This window comes from Ursus maritimus, unplaced genomic scaffold (genome assembly GCF_017311325.1).
Source record: "Ursus maritimus isolate PB19 unplaced genomic scaffold, ASM1731132v1 scaffold_34, whole genome shotgun sequence".
In the NCBI taxonomy this organism is placed as follows: Eukaryota; Metazoa; Chordata; class Mammalia; order Carnivora; family Ursidae; genus Ursus; species Ursus maritimus.
The window spans coordinates 24926196-24946999 of NW_024426008.1; the positions used below are offsets into that span (position 1 = coordinate 24926196).

At 42.2% G+C, this 20804-nt stretch overlaps 1 protein-coding gene across 2 annotated transcripts in view; it reads left to right on the plus strand.

The window, feature by feature from the left end:
• Window positions 1-20804, plus strand: part of SPTLC1 (serine palmitoyltransferase long chain base subunit 1) — a 52738-nt gene that overhangs the window by 19455 nt on the left and 12479 nt on the right. For both annotated transcript variants that reach the window (XM_008690901.2, XM_008690900.2), the window contains exons 6-9: window positions 3797-3929; window positions 10759-10888; window positions 14418-14507; window positions 20037-20144. In XM_008690901.2, the coding sequence (XP_008689123.2) occupies window positions 3797-3929; window positions 10759-10888; window positions 14418-14507; window positions 20037-20144 (461 nt within the window). The remainder of the gene's footprint in view (window positions 1-3796; window positions 3930-10758; window positions 10889-14417; window positions 14508-20036; window positions 20145-20804) is intronic.

A 20804-nucleotide genomic window follows, 5' to 3' on the forward strand; every position in this document is an offset into this window, starting at 1 on the left:
TCAGTGGCAGGATTTCATGGTGAGGGATGGTGGCGTTTAATTGTGTTCAGGAACCATTAGTAAACAAGTAAATTGTTCAGTTGTTTATTTTTCAAAATATATTCTTTCTTTATTTTAGAGCAGTCAACTGAATCATGACTGCATGTTTTATTAGAAAGAATATTTGGTCATAAAGTTCCTCGATCTGCCACTTCTTTCTACCAACCAGCCATGGGATTGTTTTTGCAGTGTAGGAGGGGAAGAGGCTTTGTTTGCACAGCTTAGAACATTTTGGCAAGAATCACATAAGATGCTGCACATAAAACATTTTGGAAAACATTCGGCCCTGTATTTATGTTCTAACGAGTGCATAAGTGATACTATTTGTACTTTTAAGAAAAGTCCAAGTCTCAAGGGATTAAAAAGAAAACAGTATATAACACAAAATGTAGAAGCCTTAAGAAAAAATGTAGTTGGTTGTTTTTAAACTGTTCTAAAGTTGACTATTTTATAGTCTTTCCTTTGGAAGACAACCAAGAAAATGGAAATACCTCTTAGCAGAGTAAAAGAGGAGACATTATATAAGTGGGAAGCTGAGTGAACAAATTACTATAACATGAAGTTCTTAAATATCTGGGATTTGGACAACTTAATTAGAAAATAGTATAAATGCTTTTTTCCTTTTAAAAGAAAACCTTTTCTTTTATTTCATAAATATTGATTTAATTGTACAAGCACTTAAACGGTGTATTGGTTTTTCCACGCCGGGCGTTACTCTGAGTGTTTCATAGGCATTAACTTGTCGTTCTGGTAACAATCTTTTGAGGCAGGTCTGTTACCTGTTTGACAGAGGAAGGACCTGAGAGGCACTGAGCAGTTTCAAGCCTGCCCTGGGTCCACACCCGGTGAGGCAGGAGGCCAAATCTGGAACCCCCTGCAATGACTGCCATGGCCAGGCCCCACCCTGGGTGCCAGACATCCTGTACTGGCCTTGAATTCCTTTTCTTAGGTTCTGGTTAGGGAGCAGATGCAAGAAAGGGCAGCGAGCGCTGGGAGGGACACAGAGGCTTTCTGGGCACTTCCTCCGTGGCCTCTTCCCTACAGTGTTTGTTCCTACCAGGAATCAGAGGATGTCGTGCTTTGCTGGCACTCCTTGCAAATCTGTAGCAACAGTTGGTGGAATGGGTCATCTGCACAGAAGAGAGACATGAGGAGAACATGGCCTGGCACTTTCCCTGTTTGCTGCCTCCCCCTCCCTTGGGGTGAGAGTTTTTTCATTGCGTAGAGTAGCTCTCACACATCCAGAGAAGTTAGGCAGAGCTCCGTATCTGCCTGTCACAAAACCTGCTTTGCAAGGCTGCCATCAGCTCAAACCCAGTGTCTTCAGGTACCAGGAGAAAAAAGCCAGTCTTTGTTAAACTGTTGGGAAAGGCAAGAATCAGTAAGTCACGGACTTACTGTAGATTCTTTTTAACCACCTTATGGCAGTGATATAAAAACAGTTGTGAGTATGTACAACGATGAGAATGTTTCTAACATACAATTTTCATCAACTGGGTAACTAACGCTAAAGCCCTGAAATTAAGCCAGGATTGTTTTACTTTCTCATCGCTCATCAGTGAAAAAAATGAGTCCTTTAAAGTGGAGCCTACAGAATGATTTAAAATCCTTTTTGTATTTAACAAAAATAGTTTGTGCTCATAGCATGTTTTTTGTTTCTGTACTGGAGGAGAGCAGGTCTGGGGCTCGGATTGTCCGTTGCTAGCTGAATTATGGAGATTTGGGGTAGATAGTCCCAATGTAGAGGCCACATTGTCATTTGTAGGAAGGGTACCTGCCCTCATTCTGATCAGAAGTGGGGGTGACAGGGACTTGCCTGTAGGCAGGGTGCACAGAGCACTCTAAGGAAGAGGCTGGTGCTCCTTGCTCAGCGTGGGAGGTGCTCGGTTCTCCGGTGTGTGGCCGCTTTCCTCATTCTCATCCGATTTTCCCCGAAACCTTTCACTAGCAGCATATAGCAGAGGGGGGACAGTCAGGGTCAGGGTAGTGTCCTCTGTGCTGGTGATGTCACAGATCTAACGCTTGAAGACCTAAGCACCCCTTTGATACCATTTTGATCAAATGGGATATAGTCGTCTTAACTTTGTTACTATAAAATCCCACACTTATTTAATGTCGATGTCATTCTGTACAATGACTAAGACCTTCTGGAAATGGAATCAAATGGCACTTCATGTGCTTTTCGTAGTAGACGATGTTGGTGTACGTTCTAACTGTAAGTAGGAAGAAGCATGTTTGGTCTTTGTGCATACACGTCTTGGAGGAATTGTGAAAATGAACTGTTTATCCCATTCCAATCAAATAATAATAAAAGAATGGACTTCTTAAAAATATATTTGAAAAAGTAATTAGATGAGGGGAGTCCATTAATGTTCTCAGTTAGTTCATTTATTAATCAAACATGCAGTGACTATCACATAGACAGGTAGTCTGAAGTCCGATAAGCACAGAGTCAGGGAGAAAGACCAGGTTTGTGCCACCTGACAAAGCGACACAGCTGAGAGAAGCAGATAGCAGCTGACATAGGAGAACTCCAGAGCTCCGAGCCCAGAGGAAGGGACGAGGCCAAGTCGCGCCTTCGGTCTACTGGCCTGAAGTACCTCAGTCCGTTCTACACTCAGACACATGCATGGTGATTTCTGACCGAAGACTGAGAGCACTCAGTTGTGAACTAGCCACCGAGTGAGAGATGGCAGGGTGCAGGTGCCCTAAGCTCAACCCCAGTTTGATGGCAAGGACCGATAGTGAGGAATCCGAAAATTGAGCAGCAATACCCAGAAAATAAACTAAAGCCCACTTTATGTATACGCTTACCTGACCCTTGACAGGGCATGTGGCAGAACCCTGATTTGTTGTTCAAACCTGGGTCCTGGTGTAGTTAAGAGAGCTAGAGGAAGTTTTAAAAGTCCTCTTCTCTCATGGGTAATGCCTCGTTTTAAGGCCACTTTGAAGTTTTCAGTTTCAAAACTGGTCCGTGCACTGTTTATTCTAGATATTGCTGGGCCCTCCATGCCAGGGCGTGCAGACTCGTGCTGAGCCTGGGAAGGTGAACGGTAGTAAGGAACCACGATAGGAGAAGGAGAGGTACCCGGTTAACAGGCGCAATCCATTCCTGCTGTTACGTCAACATTCTTCTCAAGGGGCCTCTATAAAATACTGCATTTCTCTTTGTACTATTCATTTGAAGTCGCCACTGCACTTAAGAAATTCAGACAGAAAAGTCAGTGCTGCCGAGCGAGAGCAGGTGCACAGGGCATACAGGTACAGCTGTCAGAGAAGGGAGCACTGTCTTGATGCAGAGCATGTGGGGTTCTTTTACTCTTCTTTTTCTTTCCTTTTAAAAGTTGGTTAACAGTTGTCTTAATGTCTGGTGTGGTACTTTCTGCTAAAATGCAAAAAGCCTTTAATAAATTAATGTGTCACACGTCGGTAAAGCCCCGGTGTGGTTGGTTGAGGGAAGTTAAAGCAGGTAAAGTCACTGGGCCTTGTATTGCCGTGCTAGACTGCTGTAGAAGCCAAACCCAGAACTGGAGCTGCCCCACTAACACACTGTAGGGACAGAGGAGTAGCGATTCCATTCACAGGTGTTAGAAATGTTTTGGCTGGGAATTATCTACACTGATCTCATATAAATTATAACTCAAAAAAATTTCATTTTGGCCATAAAGTGACAGTATTACTAACTAAACTTCTTACATTATTTTCTTTATTCTTAAAGAATTAGAAGATGTTTTAACCATTTAACATCTTATTATAGATGTGCACTTGGATTTGGAAGACCGCCTGGCAAAATTTATGAAGACAGAAGAAGCCATTATCTACTCATACGGATTTGCCACCATAGCCAGTGCTATTCCTGCTTATTCTAAGAGAGGGGACATTGTGTTTGTGTGAGTAGCTTTACTGTGTTTCTAGTCAAAATTCCTTTGGAGATAATGGTGATCTTCCTGGAGAATTCCTTTGTTAGAGGTTTTCTGCCTTAGGTAATACTGACTTGCTGTTTAAAGAAATACATGAAGTAGCTGTGCAGCATTGATGAGACCGTCACTAGAAGGATGCCTAAAACATTTTTTTTTGTTATTGATTGGTTTTATTTGTTGATGTCGGGAAAGCCAAACTTACCCTGGGTGAGGCCCATCATCTCCCTTCCCTCTGCAGTTCTGTGACAGTGTAGTGTCCTCGAGAGTCCATGGTCACCGCCCACGCAGTCGCTCAGACTGCCTGGTGGAGTCTTCCATTGCTCACCACCCCACCCCGAGTCCTGGTCTCTGCTGACGGTGCTTTCTGGCTTGCTGGGATCTTAGAAGCCACGAGCAAATCCGCACACTCGAGCACACGCGCACTAGCTGTGTGGCGTTGGCCGCTCTTCGGAGAGGAAGAGCGGAGAGCTCTCCTACCCGACCCCTGCTCACCCTGCTCACCCTGCACGTGTATCGCCTCTGCAGGGAAGCCCTCCTTAACCTCTCAGACCAAGCGGAGAGCTCTGCCGCATGTGGAGAAAACCTCACAGCCAGAGGAATCCATGATCACGTGGGTGCTCAGGCTGCCTGTCAGAGTCCCTCTGCTTCTCAGGCCTCCTGTACACGCAAGTGCGCATGCCCATACACCTGCACACACGCCACAGAGCCCCTCTGTTCTCTGCTCATCTTGCCTCCCACTCACTGTGCTCTTCCTTCGTGGCGCTTTCCTCGGTTTATACGAGCATGTTGCCTAGGAGAGCATTTGCCGTCCGGCTGTGCTCAGTGCACGCCAGCCCAGTGAATAAACGAACAGAGATTGGCCCTTAGAACAGGGGTCCGAGCGACAGGGCTTCAGAGTCCAGTCTCACTGGCGGGCTCCTGCCGGTGCAGCAAGCTCGAGCTCACGCCACAGCACCGGCTCTGCCTGGGCTTCGCGGGGTGTGGGGGGGGGTGCGTGTGCTCCCGTGCTTCCCCACAGCCCCGCGGCAGCCTGGGAGCACCAACACACGGCCTGCACTGGACTTGTTTGCTTCCTTTGTCGGATCACGAGCACAGTATTGTCTTCTCCGTTTTAACTGCCGGGAAGCCTGGGCCACACTCACTCCCACATGCTGTTCACTGCATCTAAGAGCTTCTGTCGCTGTTCAGTTAGGCAGCTTAATTATTCTCTGACGCATAATTTTAAATATTCTGCCCGGAATTCATTCAGAGGTAGAAACACCAGAGGTAATGATGGTGTTTAGTAAATTGTTTGATAAATTCATTAGGCCTAGAAAGTATGTCCAGGGCTTAATTTCTTCCTTTTAGTAGATAGTAGTAAGCTTTGCCAGCAGTAGTCTCGGCACAGTGGGTGCTCATGTGCTAAGTCTGTCGCTGTTTATGACAAGTCAGAGATTCTGTGTGCCCTTTGCCTAGTCTCCCCCAGTGGTTACTTCATAGCTGGGATATGGACTTGGATAAAGTCAGGATACAGAACATTTCCATCACCACAAGGATCCCTCGGGTTGCCACACCCATGGTCGACCCCCCCCCCCCACTCCTTACGCCCTAGCAACCACTATCTGGTCTTCTTTTTCGTAATGTTGTCATTTCAGGAGGGTTAGTACAAGTGCAGTCATGCAGTGAGGAATATTTGGGGATTCACTTTTTTCACTCAGCATTAATTCTCTGGAGATCCATGCATGTGTAGATCGGGGATTCACTCCTTTTGATTGCTGGGTCATATTTCATGGTATGGAAGCACCGCTCTTGGTTGAACCACTCACCTCTGAAGGACATCTGCGTTGTTTCCAGTTCGGGGCTATAACAAATAAAGCTGCTGTGAACATTTATGTACAGGTTTTCTCTAAAACTAACTTTTCATTTCTGTGGGATGTATGCCAAGGAGTATAGTTGCTAGGTCATATGGCGTTGCATAGTTTTTTAAGAAATTGCCAAACTGGTTTCCCAGAGTGGCTGTACCAGTTTACATCCCCATAAATAGTGTATAAGTGATGTAGTTTCTTGACATCCTCAGAAGCATTTGGTGTTGTCATTTCTTTTTAAATTTTAGCTATTCTGATGGTGTGTAAAGATATCTTCTTGTGATTTTAATTTATATTTCCCTGAAGGCAAATGATGTTTACATTTTTTGGGCTTTGGTCTTGGCATCAGGAGACCACTCCGTACAATCTGTTGGGATTCCCTCTTGTATTTTCTGGAGAAGTTGTGTAAAATTATTGTTAGTTCCTTAAATGTTTGGTAGAATTCTCCGGGAAAGCCAACTGGGCCTGGAGATTTATTTTTTGGAAGTATTTTAATTATGGATTCAATTTCCTTAGTACTTAGAAGGCTGGTCAAATTATCAGTGTCATATTAATGAGTTAAGATGGTTTGTGTTTTTCGAGGAATTGGTTCATTTCTTCTCAGTTGTCAAGCTTCTGTATGTTGTGTTCTTTATATTTCCTTATTCTTCTAATGTTTGCAGAGCCTGAAGTGATAACACGTTTCATTTCTGTCCGGTAATCTGTCTACTCTCCTTCTGGTCAGTTTTGCTAAGGTGGTCAATTTTATTTATCTTTTCAAAGAATCAGCTATTTGTTTCATTGATTGTTCTCCATTCTGTTTTTGTTTTCAGTCCTGTCACTTTCTGGTATTATTTCCTGCCTTTTGCTCTTTCTTGGTTTCTTTTTGCTCTTCTTTTTCTAGATCCTTTAGTTGGGAATTTTGATTGTTGATTTGAGACTTTTCCTCTTTTCTAATGTGTTAGTGCTGTGCTGTGCAGTACTTACACGTTCACACCTTGATCTGTTTATTTTCATTGTTTGGTATATTTTCTTTTCCTTTAGACTCTCTTTGACCCACAAATTATTTAAAAGTGTGTTTAATTTCCAAGTATTGGGAGATTTTAAATTTGTTGCAGTTTGTGTCATGGCTCATGCTGTGGACTATGTTGGAATAGTTCTGTAGTCACGTGAAAAAGAGTATTCGGCCATTGCTCAGTTGACTTTTATAAGTGACAATTAGATCTTCTTAGTTGATGGTGGTGTTGAGGTCTAATCTACCCTTGCTAATTTCCTGTCTTGTAGTCCTACAGTTACTGTAATTGTGATTTATCTGTTTTTCCTTTCATTTATCTCAATTTTCCTTCTCACCTTTTGTAGCTCTATTGTTTGGTGCATATTTTCTTGGTTAGTTGATCATATCACTATATAGTGTTCTTCTCCATCTCTGGTCATTTTCTTTGTTCCAAAGTCTCTATCAGATTTTATTTATTTTATTTATTTATTTATTTTTTTTTTTAAAGATTTTATTTATTTGACAGAGAGAGACACAGCGAGAGAGGAAACACAAGCAGGGGGAGTGGGAGAGGGAGAAGCAGGCTTCCCACTGAGCAGGGAGCCTGATGCAGGGCTTAATCCTAGGATCCTGGGATCATGACCTGAGCTGAAGGCAGACGCTTAACGACTGAGCCACCCAGGCACCCCTACTTTATCAGATTTTAACACAGGCACTTCTGTTTTCTCTTGATGAATGTTTTCATGCTGTATTTATTGCATATATTACATATACATTCACTACTATATTATTTTATATCTTATTGTATATTTTCTTATATTGTTGGGCCATGTTTAATCCATTCTGCCAATCTTTGTCTTTAAATTGTATATTTTGGCCATTTACATTTAAAGTAATTATTGGGGAGATGCCTGGGTGGCTCAGTCGGTTAAGTGTCTGCCTTCGGCTCAGGTCATGATCCCAGTGTCTTGGGATCGAGTCCCGCGTCAGACTCCTTGCTCAGCAGGGAGCCTGCTTCTCCCTCCGCCTGCCACTCCCACTGCTTGTGCATGCTCTCTCTCTCTCTCTGACAAATAAATAAATAAAATCTTTAAAATAAAAAATAAATAAAGTAATTATTGGGTGTGTGAGGGCATTTTATTTTTTGTTTCTTATTTGTTATCTTTTTTTTCTGTTTCCTTTTTCCTCCCTTTCTGGGAGTTAAGTGAACGTGTTTTAGAATTCCATTTTTACTTATCTGTGGTGTTTTTGAGTGTTTCTCATTGCATAGTTTGTTTGTTTTTAGTCATTGCTCTAAATATGACATTATGTATACACTTAAGTTTTAGCATTCTGCTGGTCTTGTCATTTTACCAAGTCAGGTAGAGAAGCCTTTACCTTCTTTTACATTTCTGTACTCTCCTTGTTTATGATTATTTTAAGTACTTCCTGCACATACATTGAAAACCCCATCAGACAGTGTTATAATTTTTACTTAAATCATCCAAAATAGGAGCGCCTGGGTGGCTCAGTCATTAAGCATCTGCCTTTGGCTCAGGTCATGATCCCAGGGTCCTGGGATCGAGCCCTGCATCGGGCTCCCTGCTCAGTGGGAAGCCTGCTTCTCCTTCTCCCACTCCCCCTGCTTGTGTTCCCTCTCTCGCTGGCTATCTCTGTCAAATAAATAAAATCTTAAAAAAACAAAAAACATCCAAAATAATTAAGAAAACTCGGGAAGATAAGAAAAGCCTCGTGTGTTTGTTCATACTTTTTACTTACTGTGTTCTTACTTCCTTTCTGATAATCTAATATTCTTTCTTTTGTTTTCTTTACTTATTTTTTTCTGTGTAGAGAACTTCCTTTAGCCATTCCTTTTCCCCCGGTCTGTTGGGGTCGTCTTCTTTTGGGTTTCCTTTACTGAGAATGGTTTGGTTTCTTCCCCTCTACTCCTAAAGGATCTTTTTGCTTGTTCTAGAATTCTTGGTTGAGAGTTCTCTTCTTCCAAGTATTTGGAATATATTGTAACACTTTCTGATCTCCATGGTTTCTGATGAGAAATCAGTCATTCATACATTTTTCTCTTCTGTGTAAGGTGTAATTTTAGTGGGGCTGCTGTCCCAGATTTTTTCGTTATCAGAAGCTTTACCGTGATTTTGGTGTATATTTGTTTGGGTGTACCTGTATGTGAATTTCACTCAGCTTCTTTATCGGTTTCAGCTTCTTACAAAATTCGAGGTGTTTCAGCCCTTTTCTCTTTGAGTACCTTTTCAGCCCAGCCATCTCTCTTGTCCTTCAGGACTCAGTTGAGGCCAGCGTGGCATCTTTTGTTGTAGTTCCACAGGTCCCTGCAGCTCTGTTCCTTTGCCGTGTGTTTCTCTCTGGTTTATATTGCCTAGTTTCTGTTGTTAGGTCTGTCAATTCTCCGAGTCTTTCCTCCATCCCGCCCAGCCTGCTGCTCAGCCCATCCGCTGTACTTTTTTTCGTGGTCATTGTGTTTTTCAGTTTTAGTTTCCCCGTGGGATTCTTTGTCTCCTGTTTCTTTGCTGAGGCTTTCTTTTTTTTCCCCTTGTTCCAAGCATGTTCATAAACGCTCATTGAAATATTTTTATCATGACTGCTCTAAAAATAATTTTCAGATAATTCTGACATCTGTCAGCTCAATATTGGCATTTGTTGATTATTTTCTTTCATTCCGTTGATATCTTTCTGGTTCGTGGTTCGTGATAATATTTGAAATTGGGACATTTTCATATTCTGCTGTTATAGTTTATGCTTTATTTAAACCTTATGTTTTAGTCGGTTTTCTCTGTCACTCTTCCATTCGGGGCAGGGGGGCACTGCTGCCTCATTACTTCCAGGTAGAGGTACAAGGCCAGGGTCCCCCTTCTGCCTCCACTGACGTCAGGGTGGGGGTGTTTTCTTTTCCACTGGTGTTAACGACAGTCCTACTCTCCGAGCCTCCTCTGACACAGCCCGAGCCAAGAAAAGGAGGGTGCCCCTCCCTGCAGGGGAGTGGAGGTTAGGGCTGTCCACGTGGTCTTCACGGACACCACAAAGAGGGCCACTTGTTCCCATCCCGTGGAGATAAAACTCCTGGCTGCCTTCTCTGATGCCGCCGTTGTTGGCGTGCTTCTTAGCTTTGTGAGGGTCAGGATCTAGCTACCCCTCAGCCCTCGCTGGTGTGGAGGCGATGGGTCCAGGTTTTTCTGTGGTTTGGCTGCAGTCGAGTCATTTCTACTTGCTGGGCTGCCCCCTTTCCTTCCCTTTGGCTACAAAGAGCAGGCTTCTGTGAGCTTTTTTGGCCATGCCCCTTGGCACTTCGAGTTGGCCAGCTTCATCAGCTCCAAGTCAGGGAAGTCCACGAGACGTCATTTCGTAGGTCCTCAGCCAGCCTGTCATTTCTCTCCACTTTTCAGTGTCTTCTTATGTTTGTTTCACATGGAACATCCAAAGTTTGGGGTTGTACTTAGAAAAAACAGGGAAAATAAGACCATTCCATCTTTGCAGAAGAAGTCTTGGGTATACTTTTAAGTAGTACATCTTAACTTCAAAAACATATTCCCTCCCTAACTAACTCAGTTTAGAAGATCTTACTGAAGTTTCATCGGCAAGAACCAGAGTCAACAGTCAGTAGTACTTGTCATGGCCAAGTAGTGGCAGTGTGTGCCGGTCAAATCCGAGACACCACCGAGGGTGAGCTTATCGGCGTCGTGCGTGTTTCTTGAAAAGAGGATTGCTGTGGGTGAGCGGACGTGCATGCTGACCTCTGAGAGGGTGAGATGCAGCAGGGGAGTGCTTCGTGCAGCAGAATCAACATGGTAGCTCTGTGAAAAGCACATGCAGAGGGAAGTGCAAACGGTGTGTAAGCCGTCAGATGTGTTCTATTGATTTGCCGTGTTAACAAGGGGATGTTGATCAGCTTACAAAAAGCAAGCATTCCTTTTCTGAGAATGTTGACAAGGCCTTTTAAAACCCCAATTTGGTGCGTCTCTCTTCCTTGCAGAGATAGAGCTGCCTGCTTTGCCATTCAGAAAGGATTACAGGCATCACGTAGTGACATTAAGTTGTTTCAACATAATGATATGGCTGACCTGGAGCGCCTACTGAAAGAACAAGAGATGGAAGATCAAAAGGTATGATTCTTTTGAAGAGAATTATACAGTTCTTTTGTACTTGCTAACCAGCTAAATTATATATGAAATGGTAATTTGTCATGAAAACTTGCCTGCGGATCACATTTGGATATGAAGTGAGGGCATCCCTGCTTATTAAATGCACTCCGTGTTGGAGAGCCAGGTCTGATTGTAATTGCTCATCGTTGCCATAATTGCATACGGCAGCTTTGGGGGAAGGTAACGCAGGCAGCTTTCTGGAAGAGAAAAATGGTGTGCGTGTTGGGGGGCTGGGGGTGTACTCACCACTCTCCAGAAATAACACCAGAGCACATTAGTGTGGTGACAGGATATACCTTGTGGATTCAAGACAAGTTTATTTATGTCAGAATAAATCACGTATCAATTAACTGGAAGGAACAGTGGCAGCAGATCTTAATGTATGAGTTTATGAACAAAGTGACTCTGTCCCTCCGAGCAGCTGCTGTCTGTGGGCAACAGTGACCCCAGCCTGATTTCCTTCCCGAGCACCTGTACCTGCATCCCTGAGGGGTGGGGAGTGGGGGGCCCCAGCTCCTCGGTGTTCTGGTGAGAGAGTGCAGCGGAGGAAAGGTGCCCAGAGCATCACTGGGCTTGTACTTGTTGACTGACCACGCGGGTGGAAAAGGCAGTTCTGACCGTTGCGTGTGGGCCGTACAAACCTGGGCACTACATCCTTCGTCGCAAACACCACTTGCAAGAGGGCTTTCCCAGTGCAACTCATTCATTACCAGAGTCACGAAAAATGCTCATCATGGTCCTTAATTTTGTAATTTTTATTCTTCCAGATACATGCATTATTTGTTTAAGATTCTGTCCTCTTTACTTAGGTGACAGCCCAAGAGCAGCACTTAGAATACACACTTTCTCATGATGAATATGCAGAGACTCTCACTGTTTGACGCTACATGTGCTGTAGGCCAGTGTTGCGCAGTCTTATCGTTTAGAAAAATCTGTCGGGAAAATCTTAAAATTGACACCATTCCACTGAGAAATTTCTTTTGACAGATTGTAAAAAGATGTCCCATATTCTGATTCAGTGATAGAATCTACCAGATTGGAGAAGGCAGACTTGACAGTGTGACCAATGAACCAGTCTTCCGTAGAGTTTATTTTCCCAAGGGAGTTTGTGTGGATTTGGAAGATAGGTTGTGTGTGTGTGTGCGCGTGCGTGCATGTTTTATGAGATTTATAATCTGTAGAACTTTTTTTATGAACAATGAGAAAATTATCTTAAATTTATTTCCATTTTATAGTTTTTACCTTTTTACTAATTAATTTATACCACATTTTCTTGGTAGGGGTAGGTTTTCTAAATAACCTTACACTTTGGTTTTTGGAAATAATTTTTTTTCAATTTCTATTTCCAAGTAAATACTAAATGCCCAGTGTTTTAATATTTTCTACTTAGACACTTACCTTTTATTTGAAAGTGAATTATAATATGCGGTTTCATCCAGGTTTGGAACAAATTTTTTGGTGTCAGTTTTTTCATTTTCTTTCATATAAGGTTCTCTTGTTCCATACTAATATTTCTTTTAAAAAAGGACAGTAGGGGGGTACCTAGTGGCTCAGTTGGTTAAGCATCTGCCTTCGGTTCAGGTCATGATCTCAGGATCATGGGATCGAGCACTGTGTTGGGCTCCCTGCTCAACGGGGAGTCTGCTTCTCCCTCTGTCTGCCCCTCCGCCTGCATGCGCTCTCTCTTTCTCTGACAAATAAAATCTTTTAAAAAAATAAATAAAAAAGGACAGTAGGTAAAAACAGCAGTTCTTGGAAGAAATACCAATAAATGTGAGCAAGTGAAAAATACTTGGGCCTCCCTAAGAATTGGTGAAATTAGGCAAGGGGTTTCACCTGTCTGATGAGGGAACATTTTTCACGGTTAATAACAGGTGCCAGCACTGATCTGTGTACGAAACAGGCCCTCCTGTAACTTTGGGGAGAGTGCCAATTGGCACAGCCTTTCTAGAGGGTGAATGGGCAAAGATATTCCCGAATTCTGACATGTCTATACCCTTGTACCTGTATCTGGGGTGCTGTCTTTAGGAGAGAATCAGAAGTGATGTTAAAGACTAGAAGATGGTCACAATGTGATGTAAAAGAGGGAAACAGCCTACATCCAGCATTGGGGGAATAGTTACTGTATGGTATATCCACAGGTAGAATAGTGTATCTCCTTTGAAATCATGTTTCCAGTAATTATTAATCAAAATAATTTTTTTAAACTCAGGTCCTAACACTATTGCAGTAAAATCCTGATTTGAGCAAAGTCATTTATAAAGATACGTATTTACAAGAAAGACAGCATATCAATGAGAATTGTAACTAGCTTATCTGTTTAAAAAATTTGTGTACTTTCCCATTTCCCAAAATTCCTACATTGAATATTTTTTAAGTCTTAATAAAAATACTTCATTTTGGAAAGGTAGGGACAGGCTCACCTCTCCTCGCTTCCTCACCCGTGACCCCCAGCACACCCATGGCAATCAGGTTTGGGTTAAGAACAGTAAAGATGGCCAAGCACACTCAGTGGCATGTACTTCTGCATATTTCAACAGACACTTTTCTGAGTGTCACAGCTGTGGGTTCTAGAATGTCCCTGATGAGAAGCGCAGAGGCAAGAAACCTTTGAGTAGGAAGATGGTGCCAACTCTACCTATGGACCTCAGTGTTTTTTCAGCCTTGCACGCCTGAAGCATCTACAGATTGACTAGTATGAATGGTGTATTATTTGTGACTTGCCATCAGTGGGGTGCAAGAAGGTTGTGTGTTGTTTGAAATAGCCCTTCCAACTCCACCTCAGGCATGCCTGGATGAGGTCATGATTGAGTTTTACTTGACCCAGTAGTTAGGAAGGAGAGGATTGTATTTGCTCTTTGGTAGATGAAGGAGAGCAAGGTATGTCTGTTTAACTTTTTATCTTAGAAAATCTCCGGTGCATCCCAAGAAGGTACAGTAGTACAAGAAGCCTCCACACCCTTCCCCCAGCTTTGTTACCAACATTCTGCCATTCTCGTGTCATCTGAGCCTCTGCCAAACTCCCTCCCCGTCTCTATGATGATTGCCATCATCAGTGTGGTTCTTTCTGTAGACACTGAAGTGAAAACATCCTAGCCATGCATTTTGCGCAATGGATAACCCAGGTATCACAGCCCCTTGTGACCTAAAATGTGCCCATCTCCCCAGAAATTTCCCTTGGACTCCTTCTCAGTCATTCTGGATTTGGAGGGTTTTGTTTGTGTTTCAGTATTCTCAGAGCACCTAAATTGTGTGCACACATGCATGTGGTCACCTAGTTGATGGTGTGAACAGAAAAACCTGAGAGAAGAATGCACTGTTCTTTGTCTCAGAGTAACAGGGTATGAAACCCTGAACTTGAAACTCACCCAGGCTATTTGTTTACTTATTCAGATGAATAGATCTTGTCAGGTGGAGTGTTAGGGAGCATCTCACAGATTCTGCATTTGGAGTTACTGAAATTTAAAATCTTTTTTTTTTCCTTTTAAAGAATCCTCGCAAGGCTCGGGTCACACGACGTTTCATCGTAGTGGAAGGGCTGTATATGAACACTGGAACTATTTGTCCTCTTCCAGAACTGGTAAGCAACCACATTTGCTCAGTATTTCAGTACTTGGACCATGGAACAGTCATGCTGTTTGTTTATGAGCACTTCTAATGTCTTAACGTCTGCATTGCTTTGCATAACAGGTACCATAAATACATTCGGACCGTATCAGGGAAGTAGATTAACATTACATGCCCACCCTGGTCTTTAAAGAATAATCAGGACTCAGCTTTTTAAAACCAACGTTACTGAGGTGTAATTGATACACTGATAAAATACATTTACTTCAAGTGTACGGTTTTTATTGTTGTTTAAAGATTTTTATTTTATTTGAGAACAAAAGAAAGCACAAGCAGTAGGGAGGGGCAGAGGGGGAGGGAGAAGTAGGGAGCCCGACAGGCAGCTCGATCCGAGGACCCCGAGATCGTGACCTGAGCCGAAGGCAGACGCTTAACTGACTGAGCCACCCAGGCGTCCCCAAAACAGCTTTTTTTTTTTTTTTTTTTAAAGATTTTATTTATTTATTTGACAGAGATAGAGACAGCCAGCGAGAGAGGGAACACAAGCAGGGGGAGTGGGAGAGGAAGAAGCAGGCTCATAGCGGAGGAGCCTGATGTGGGGCTCGATCCCATAACTCTGGGATCACGCCCTGAGCCGAAGGCAGACGCTCAACCGCTGTGCCACCCAGGCGCCCCTCAAAACAGCTTTTTTAATAGGAAAAGCAATATGCTGTTTTTAGAAACCATGAATGTTGAGATTTCTTTTTCATTGAGGTGAAGTTCACAAAAGATTTCGGAGAGTACGGTTCTGGCATTGAGCACAGGCACTGTGTTATGCAGCCATCAACTGTCTGGTTTTCTGCCAGTGAGACCTCTGCCCGCTAACCAGTCACTCCCCATTTTCCCCTGCCTGTAGCTCCTAGCAGCCACCAGTCTGTTTTCAGTCTCTTTGGATTTACCTATTCTGGATATTCCTGATAAATGGGATCCTATCATCTGTGACCTGTTGTGCTTGGCTTCTTCCACTTCCCATATTTTCATAGTTCATCCAGTTTGTAGCCTGTATCAATCCTTCATTCCCTTTGAGTGCCAAGTCATAGTCCACTGTGTGGACGTGTTGCATTATCTGTTGATGGAGATTTGGATTGTTTCCACTTTCTGTGAGTGCAGCCATGAACATTTGTGTACACGTATTTGTTTGAATCCCTGTTTTCAGTTCTTCTGTGTATATTCCTGGCCGTACGATTGCTGGCTCAAATGGTAATTCTATGTTTAATTTACGGAGGAACTTCCAGACTGTTTTCCCCAGTGGCTGTACCATTTTCCATTCCCAGCAGCAGTGGGGGAGGGTTCCAGTTTCTCCACAGCCTCACCAGCGCTCAGTTGTTTTGTTCAATGTTTGCTACCCTGGTAGATGTGTAACACATGGTTTTGATTTGCGTTTCCCAAAAGACTGATGATGTTGAGCCTCTTTTCTTGTGTTTGTTGGCCATTTGTAGATCTTTGAAGAAATGTCTTTACAAGTCCTTTGCCCATTTTTAAATTGGGTTGTTTGTCTTTTTCTTGTTAAGTTATAAGAGTTCTTTATATATTTTGGGTACTAGACCCTCACCAGATTCATGATTTGCAAATATTTTCTCCAATTCTGTAGGTTGCCTTGTCATTTCTTTGATTAGTGCCCTTTGATGCACTGAAGTTTTTAATTTTGGTGAAGTCCAGTTTATCTAGTTTTTTTGTCATTGCTTGTGCTTTTGGTGTCATAGCTAAGAAATTTGTTGTCAAATCCAGAATCATGAAGATATACCCCTGTGTTTTCTTCTAAGAGTTTTATAGTTTTAGCTTTGTTTTAGGTATATGATCCATTTTGGTTTTTTGTTCGTTTTTGTTTGCTTTTTTTAAAGATTTTATTTGAGAGAGAGAGAGCACAAAGGGAGAGTGAGAGGGAGAAGCAGACTCCCCACTGAACAGAGAGCCTGATGCGGGGCTCGATCCCAGGACCCTGAGATCATGACCTGAGCCGAAGGCTGATGCTTAACTATTGAGCCACCCATGCACCCTCTTTGATCCATTTTGACTTAATTTTTATATGTGCTATGAGGAATGTGTCCACTTTCATTCTTTTGCATGTGGCTTCCAGTTGTCCCTGTACCATTTGTTGAATAAACTGTTGTTTTCCATTGAATGGTCCTAGTCCATTGACCATAGAGAGATGGGCTCTATTTCAGGACTCTCAAGTCTGTTCCATGTGTCTGTATGTCTAGCGTTATGCCAGTATTGCACCATCTCAATTACTGTAGCTTTATCGTAAATTTTGAAATCAAGACATGTGACTTCTCCAACTTTGTTCTTTTTTAAGAGTGTTTCGGTTATTCGGGGTCCCTGAAGATTCCATTTGAAGTTTAGAATCAGCTTTTCTATTTCTGTAAAAAAAAAAAAAATGCCGTTGAAATTTGGGTAGGGATTGTATTGACTCAGGATTGTATTGAGTCTGTGGATTGCTTTAGGAAGTAGTTCCATCTTAATGATGCTAAGTCTGAATCCATGAACACAGAAATATTTCCATTTATTTAGATCTTCTTTAATTTTTTTCAGCAGTGTTTTCTGGTTTTTCACTCTACAGGTCTGACATCTCTTTGTTAAATTTATTCCTAAATATTTTATTCTTTTCGATGCAGTTATAAATGGACTTGTTTTAGGGGTTGTTAACTGCTAGTTTATGGAAATGCAACTGATTTGTAGCGTGTTTTATTTTATTTTTATTATAAGATTTTATTTTTAAAGTAATCTCTACACCCAGCATGGGGCTCAGACTCACAACCTGGAGGTCAACAGTTGCATGCTCTACCAACTGAACCCGCCAGACACCCCTGATTTTGTGTTTTGATCTTGTGTCATGGAATATTCTATATATAAACTCCCGTAATCTATGAATAGAGATAGTTTTACTTCTTCCTTTCCAATTTGGATGTCTTTTATTTCTTCTTACCTGATTGTTCTGGCTAGAACCTCCCGTACAGTGTTGACTAGGAGTTGCAAGAGGGGAAAGCTTTTCAGGCTGCCACACTGAGTATGATATTAGCTGTGTGTTTTCCATAAATGCCCTTTATCAGGTTGAGGAAGTTCCCCTTTGTCCTAATATGTCGAGTGTTTATACCATGAGAGGTTTGGATTTTGTCAAATGCTTTTTCTGTATCAGCTGATGAGTTGATGGTGTGGTTTTCCTTCATCCTGTTAATATAGTTGTTTTTCCTGTGTTGAACCACTCTTGCATTCAGTCACTGAAACTTGAAACTGAGTCCATCTATTGAATAAGGATTCAGAATAAGGATTTCATATCTTGTTTTCAAAGTTTTTCACTGTTTCTTGAGGATCTTAATACATCTTAAATGTCATTGAAAAAGATGTATTCGTTTTCCTCTTCTTATTTTCATGTCAAAGACTGATAGAAGCATATGGGGGTGATAGTGGGCCAAAAGATAGCGGAAATGCATATTTAGGACTATACTAGTGAGGCAGGGCTGATGGGTAGATAATACAGCCAAGCCATGAAGCAAAATATAAAGTGTAAGGAACAGGTCGAGTATATATTAGCATTGAGTATGTAAAGATTATGGGATACAAATTAGGGTTTGACTTTGGGATTCCTGTTTTGTTTCACTGATTTGTCTATGTACCAGTACTGTCATAATATTATTAAAATTTTCTAAAACATGATTTTTAGAAAATATTTCATTCATATAATGTTTCATACATATTAATAGATGGAAAACGGTCAGTGTTGAAAAGGTAGAATTCTCCCCAAATTAGCTTATTCATTATTAATAAAAATCTATCTAAATGTAGTGGTTGATAATCACTGTACTTTAATTCACTTGGGAAACTGATCACATTCATACCATTTAGGGGTAAATCAGTTAAACATTGGGGGGAGCTGTATACAAGCATGTATAGGTTTCCCACTGTGTAAACAAAAAAGTAACATGAAATAATTAGAAGAACCTAAGATAAATATGCATCTAAATCTTTGTTGGGAAAGGACTTTATTATGAGACCAAAAGCAAAGAGAAAAACAAATTGAAAGCATATTAATGAAAGCTTTTTCTGAATTAAAAAAAAAATGCCATGAATTCAAATTAAAACACAGCCACGGAGGGAAGAATGATACACATTTCCTCAGGAGTTTTATGTATAATCAAACAGTATTTAACACATAGATTTCATGTCTTCATTCATAATATCTTAGTATTTCCATCTTTAAAAATTTGCAGTGTGCTATCTACATCAAGTTAAATTTAGAGCATCTTAAGTATAGCCTGTTTCCGTCATCATGGTACAGTTGACCCTTGAAAAATGCAGGGGTTAGGGGCACTGACCTCCACACAGTTGAAAGTCCGTGTAACTCTTGATTCCCCAAAAACTTAAGTACTAGTAGTCTCCTGTTGACTAGAAGCCCTCTCCATAACATAAACAGCTGATCACCACATACTTGGTAGGTCATATGTATCCTTAAACTGTATCCTTAAAGCAAGCTAGAGAAAAGAAGATATTAAGAAAATCATGAGAAGAGAAAATACATTTACAGTGCTGGACTGTGTTTACTGAAAAAATCCACATCTCAGCAGACCTGTGTAGTTCAAACCTGTGCTGTTCGAGGGCCACCTGTAGTTATGTTCTAGAAAGTGCACGTACATACTTATGTTCTATATACAGGCTGCAAATACTGAACTATAGCTAAGGCAAATGTAGTTCATTCTCTGCAAGCCTCGGGTCACAGCATTGTCATCAGCTGCCCAGTACATAACCTTGTTTTATGTGGTTTTGTTCAAAGACACTGTATTTCACACAGATTGGGGGGGATTGGGTTTTTTTTATTATTATTATATTTTAAAGATTTTATGTATTTATTAGAGATCACAAGCAGGGACAGAGGCAGAGGGAGGAGCAGACTCCCCACTGAGCAGGGAGCCAGACGTGTGGCTCGATCCCAGGGCCCTGGGATCATGACCCAAGATGAAGGCAGCCGCTCAACTGACTGAGCCACCCAGGCGCCCCAGTTTAACACATATTGTTGGTTCATTCACATTGAGCTCAGGGCCGTCAGCACTGTAACTCATGCCTGAAATGCAGCTGATCTAACACAACTGTTTTCTCCGTGAGACACATCGTAGCCTTCTGGCACTTGAGAACGCTGGACGGCACACTTGAGTGCTGTGCTCAGGGCCATCCTAAACAAAATCACCAGCAAAGAGCACAAAATGCAAAAAACGTGGCAATAAAGAAACCCTGATGAAGAAGGACACTTGTTTACGGTGTGAGCAGAAGCAGGAGTCAGACTCAGCTGGGGATGTGCAGAGATTTTGCCGCCCTCTCTATGCCTTGTGTGTTGATTACAAAGAAGCTTCAGCAAGTGGGCAGACGCACAAGTACAGATCCACCAGTGTGGAGGGTCAACTGTATGTGCTTTTTTTTCCTTTTTATTTTAGGTTTAGGTTTGTTCTTCCCAATATATTCTCTAGTGTGCTAATAATCAGTATTTTAAAGTTGTGTTTTGTTTACCATTTAGGTTAAGTTAAAATACAAATACAAAGCAAGAATCTTTCTGGAGGAAAGCCTTTCATTCGGAGTCCTGGGGGAGCACGGTCGAGGAGTCACTGAACATTTCGGAATCAGCGTAAGTTCTCCTTCTCAAGGACATTTCCTCGTACACAAAACATGCGGTCCCGTCCTGCTGGACACGTTTCATGGGCACAAGACGGCGTTCCTCATCAGTGTGCAGGGTCATGCAGCTTTGGGGTCTGTCACTTCGCTCAGCCCATAGAGAATCAGGTCAGCCAGACCATGGAGCCTGTAAACGCACAGTGGCTACTCACAGAATTGCAGTCCGTTTACTTGGTAGCATTTGATCTTGGTTTTCAATGTCTCTTCTCTAGAAACGTGTTTTTCTTAAAATTAGTAAGAATTCCCTAAAGTAGTCCTTAGAATGTATTATGATGGCAGTGAAAAGATGTTCTTTTGAGTCCTTAGAATTTTGAATCCTCTGTTATTTCCGTGTGTGGGGTGTTCGATAGGCCTGACTTCTTTAGACAGAGCGAGAGAATGTGTCAGAAACAGTGCTGGCACAGATTGTGCAAAGCCTCAAGGTTCCAGACAACTGGCGTGAGTTGGTCATGTGTTCTCTTGCTGATGGGAAATGAGCCCCAACTGCCCCCAGTCTTAATGGTTTGTGCCCCTGGAGCCTCAAGCAGGAACAGTGTCAGCCCGTCTGCAGGACCTGTCTTCACCCACCACTGTGTAACCGGTTGAGTTGAAGGGAACTTTTCTGCAAATCCTG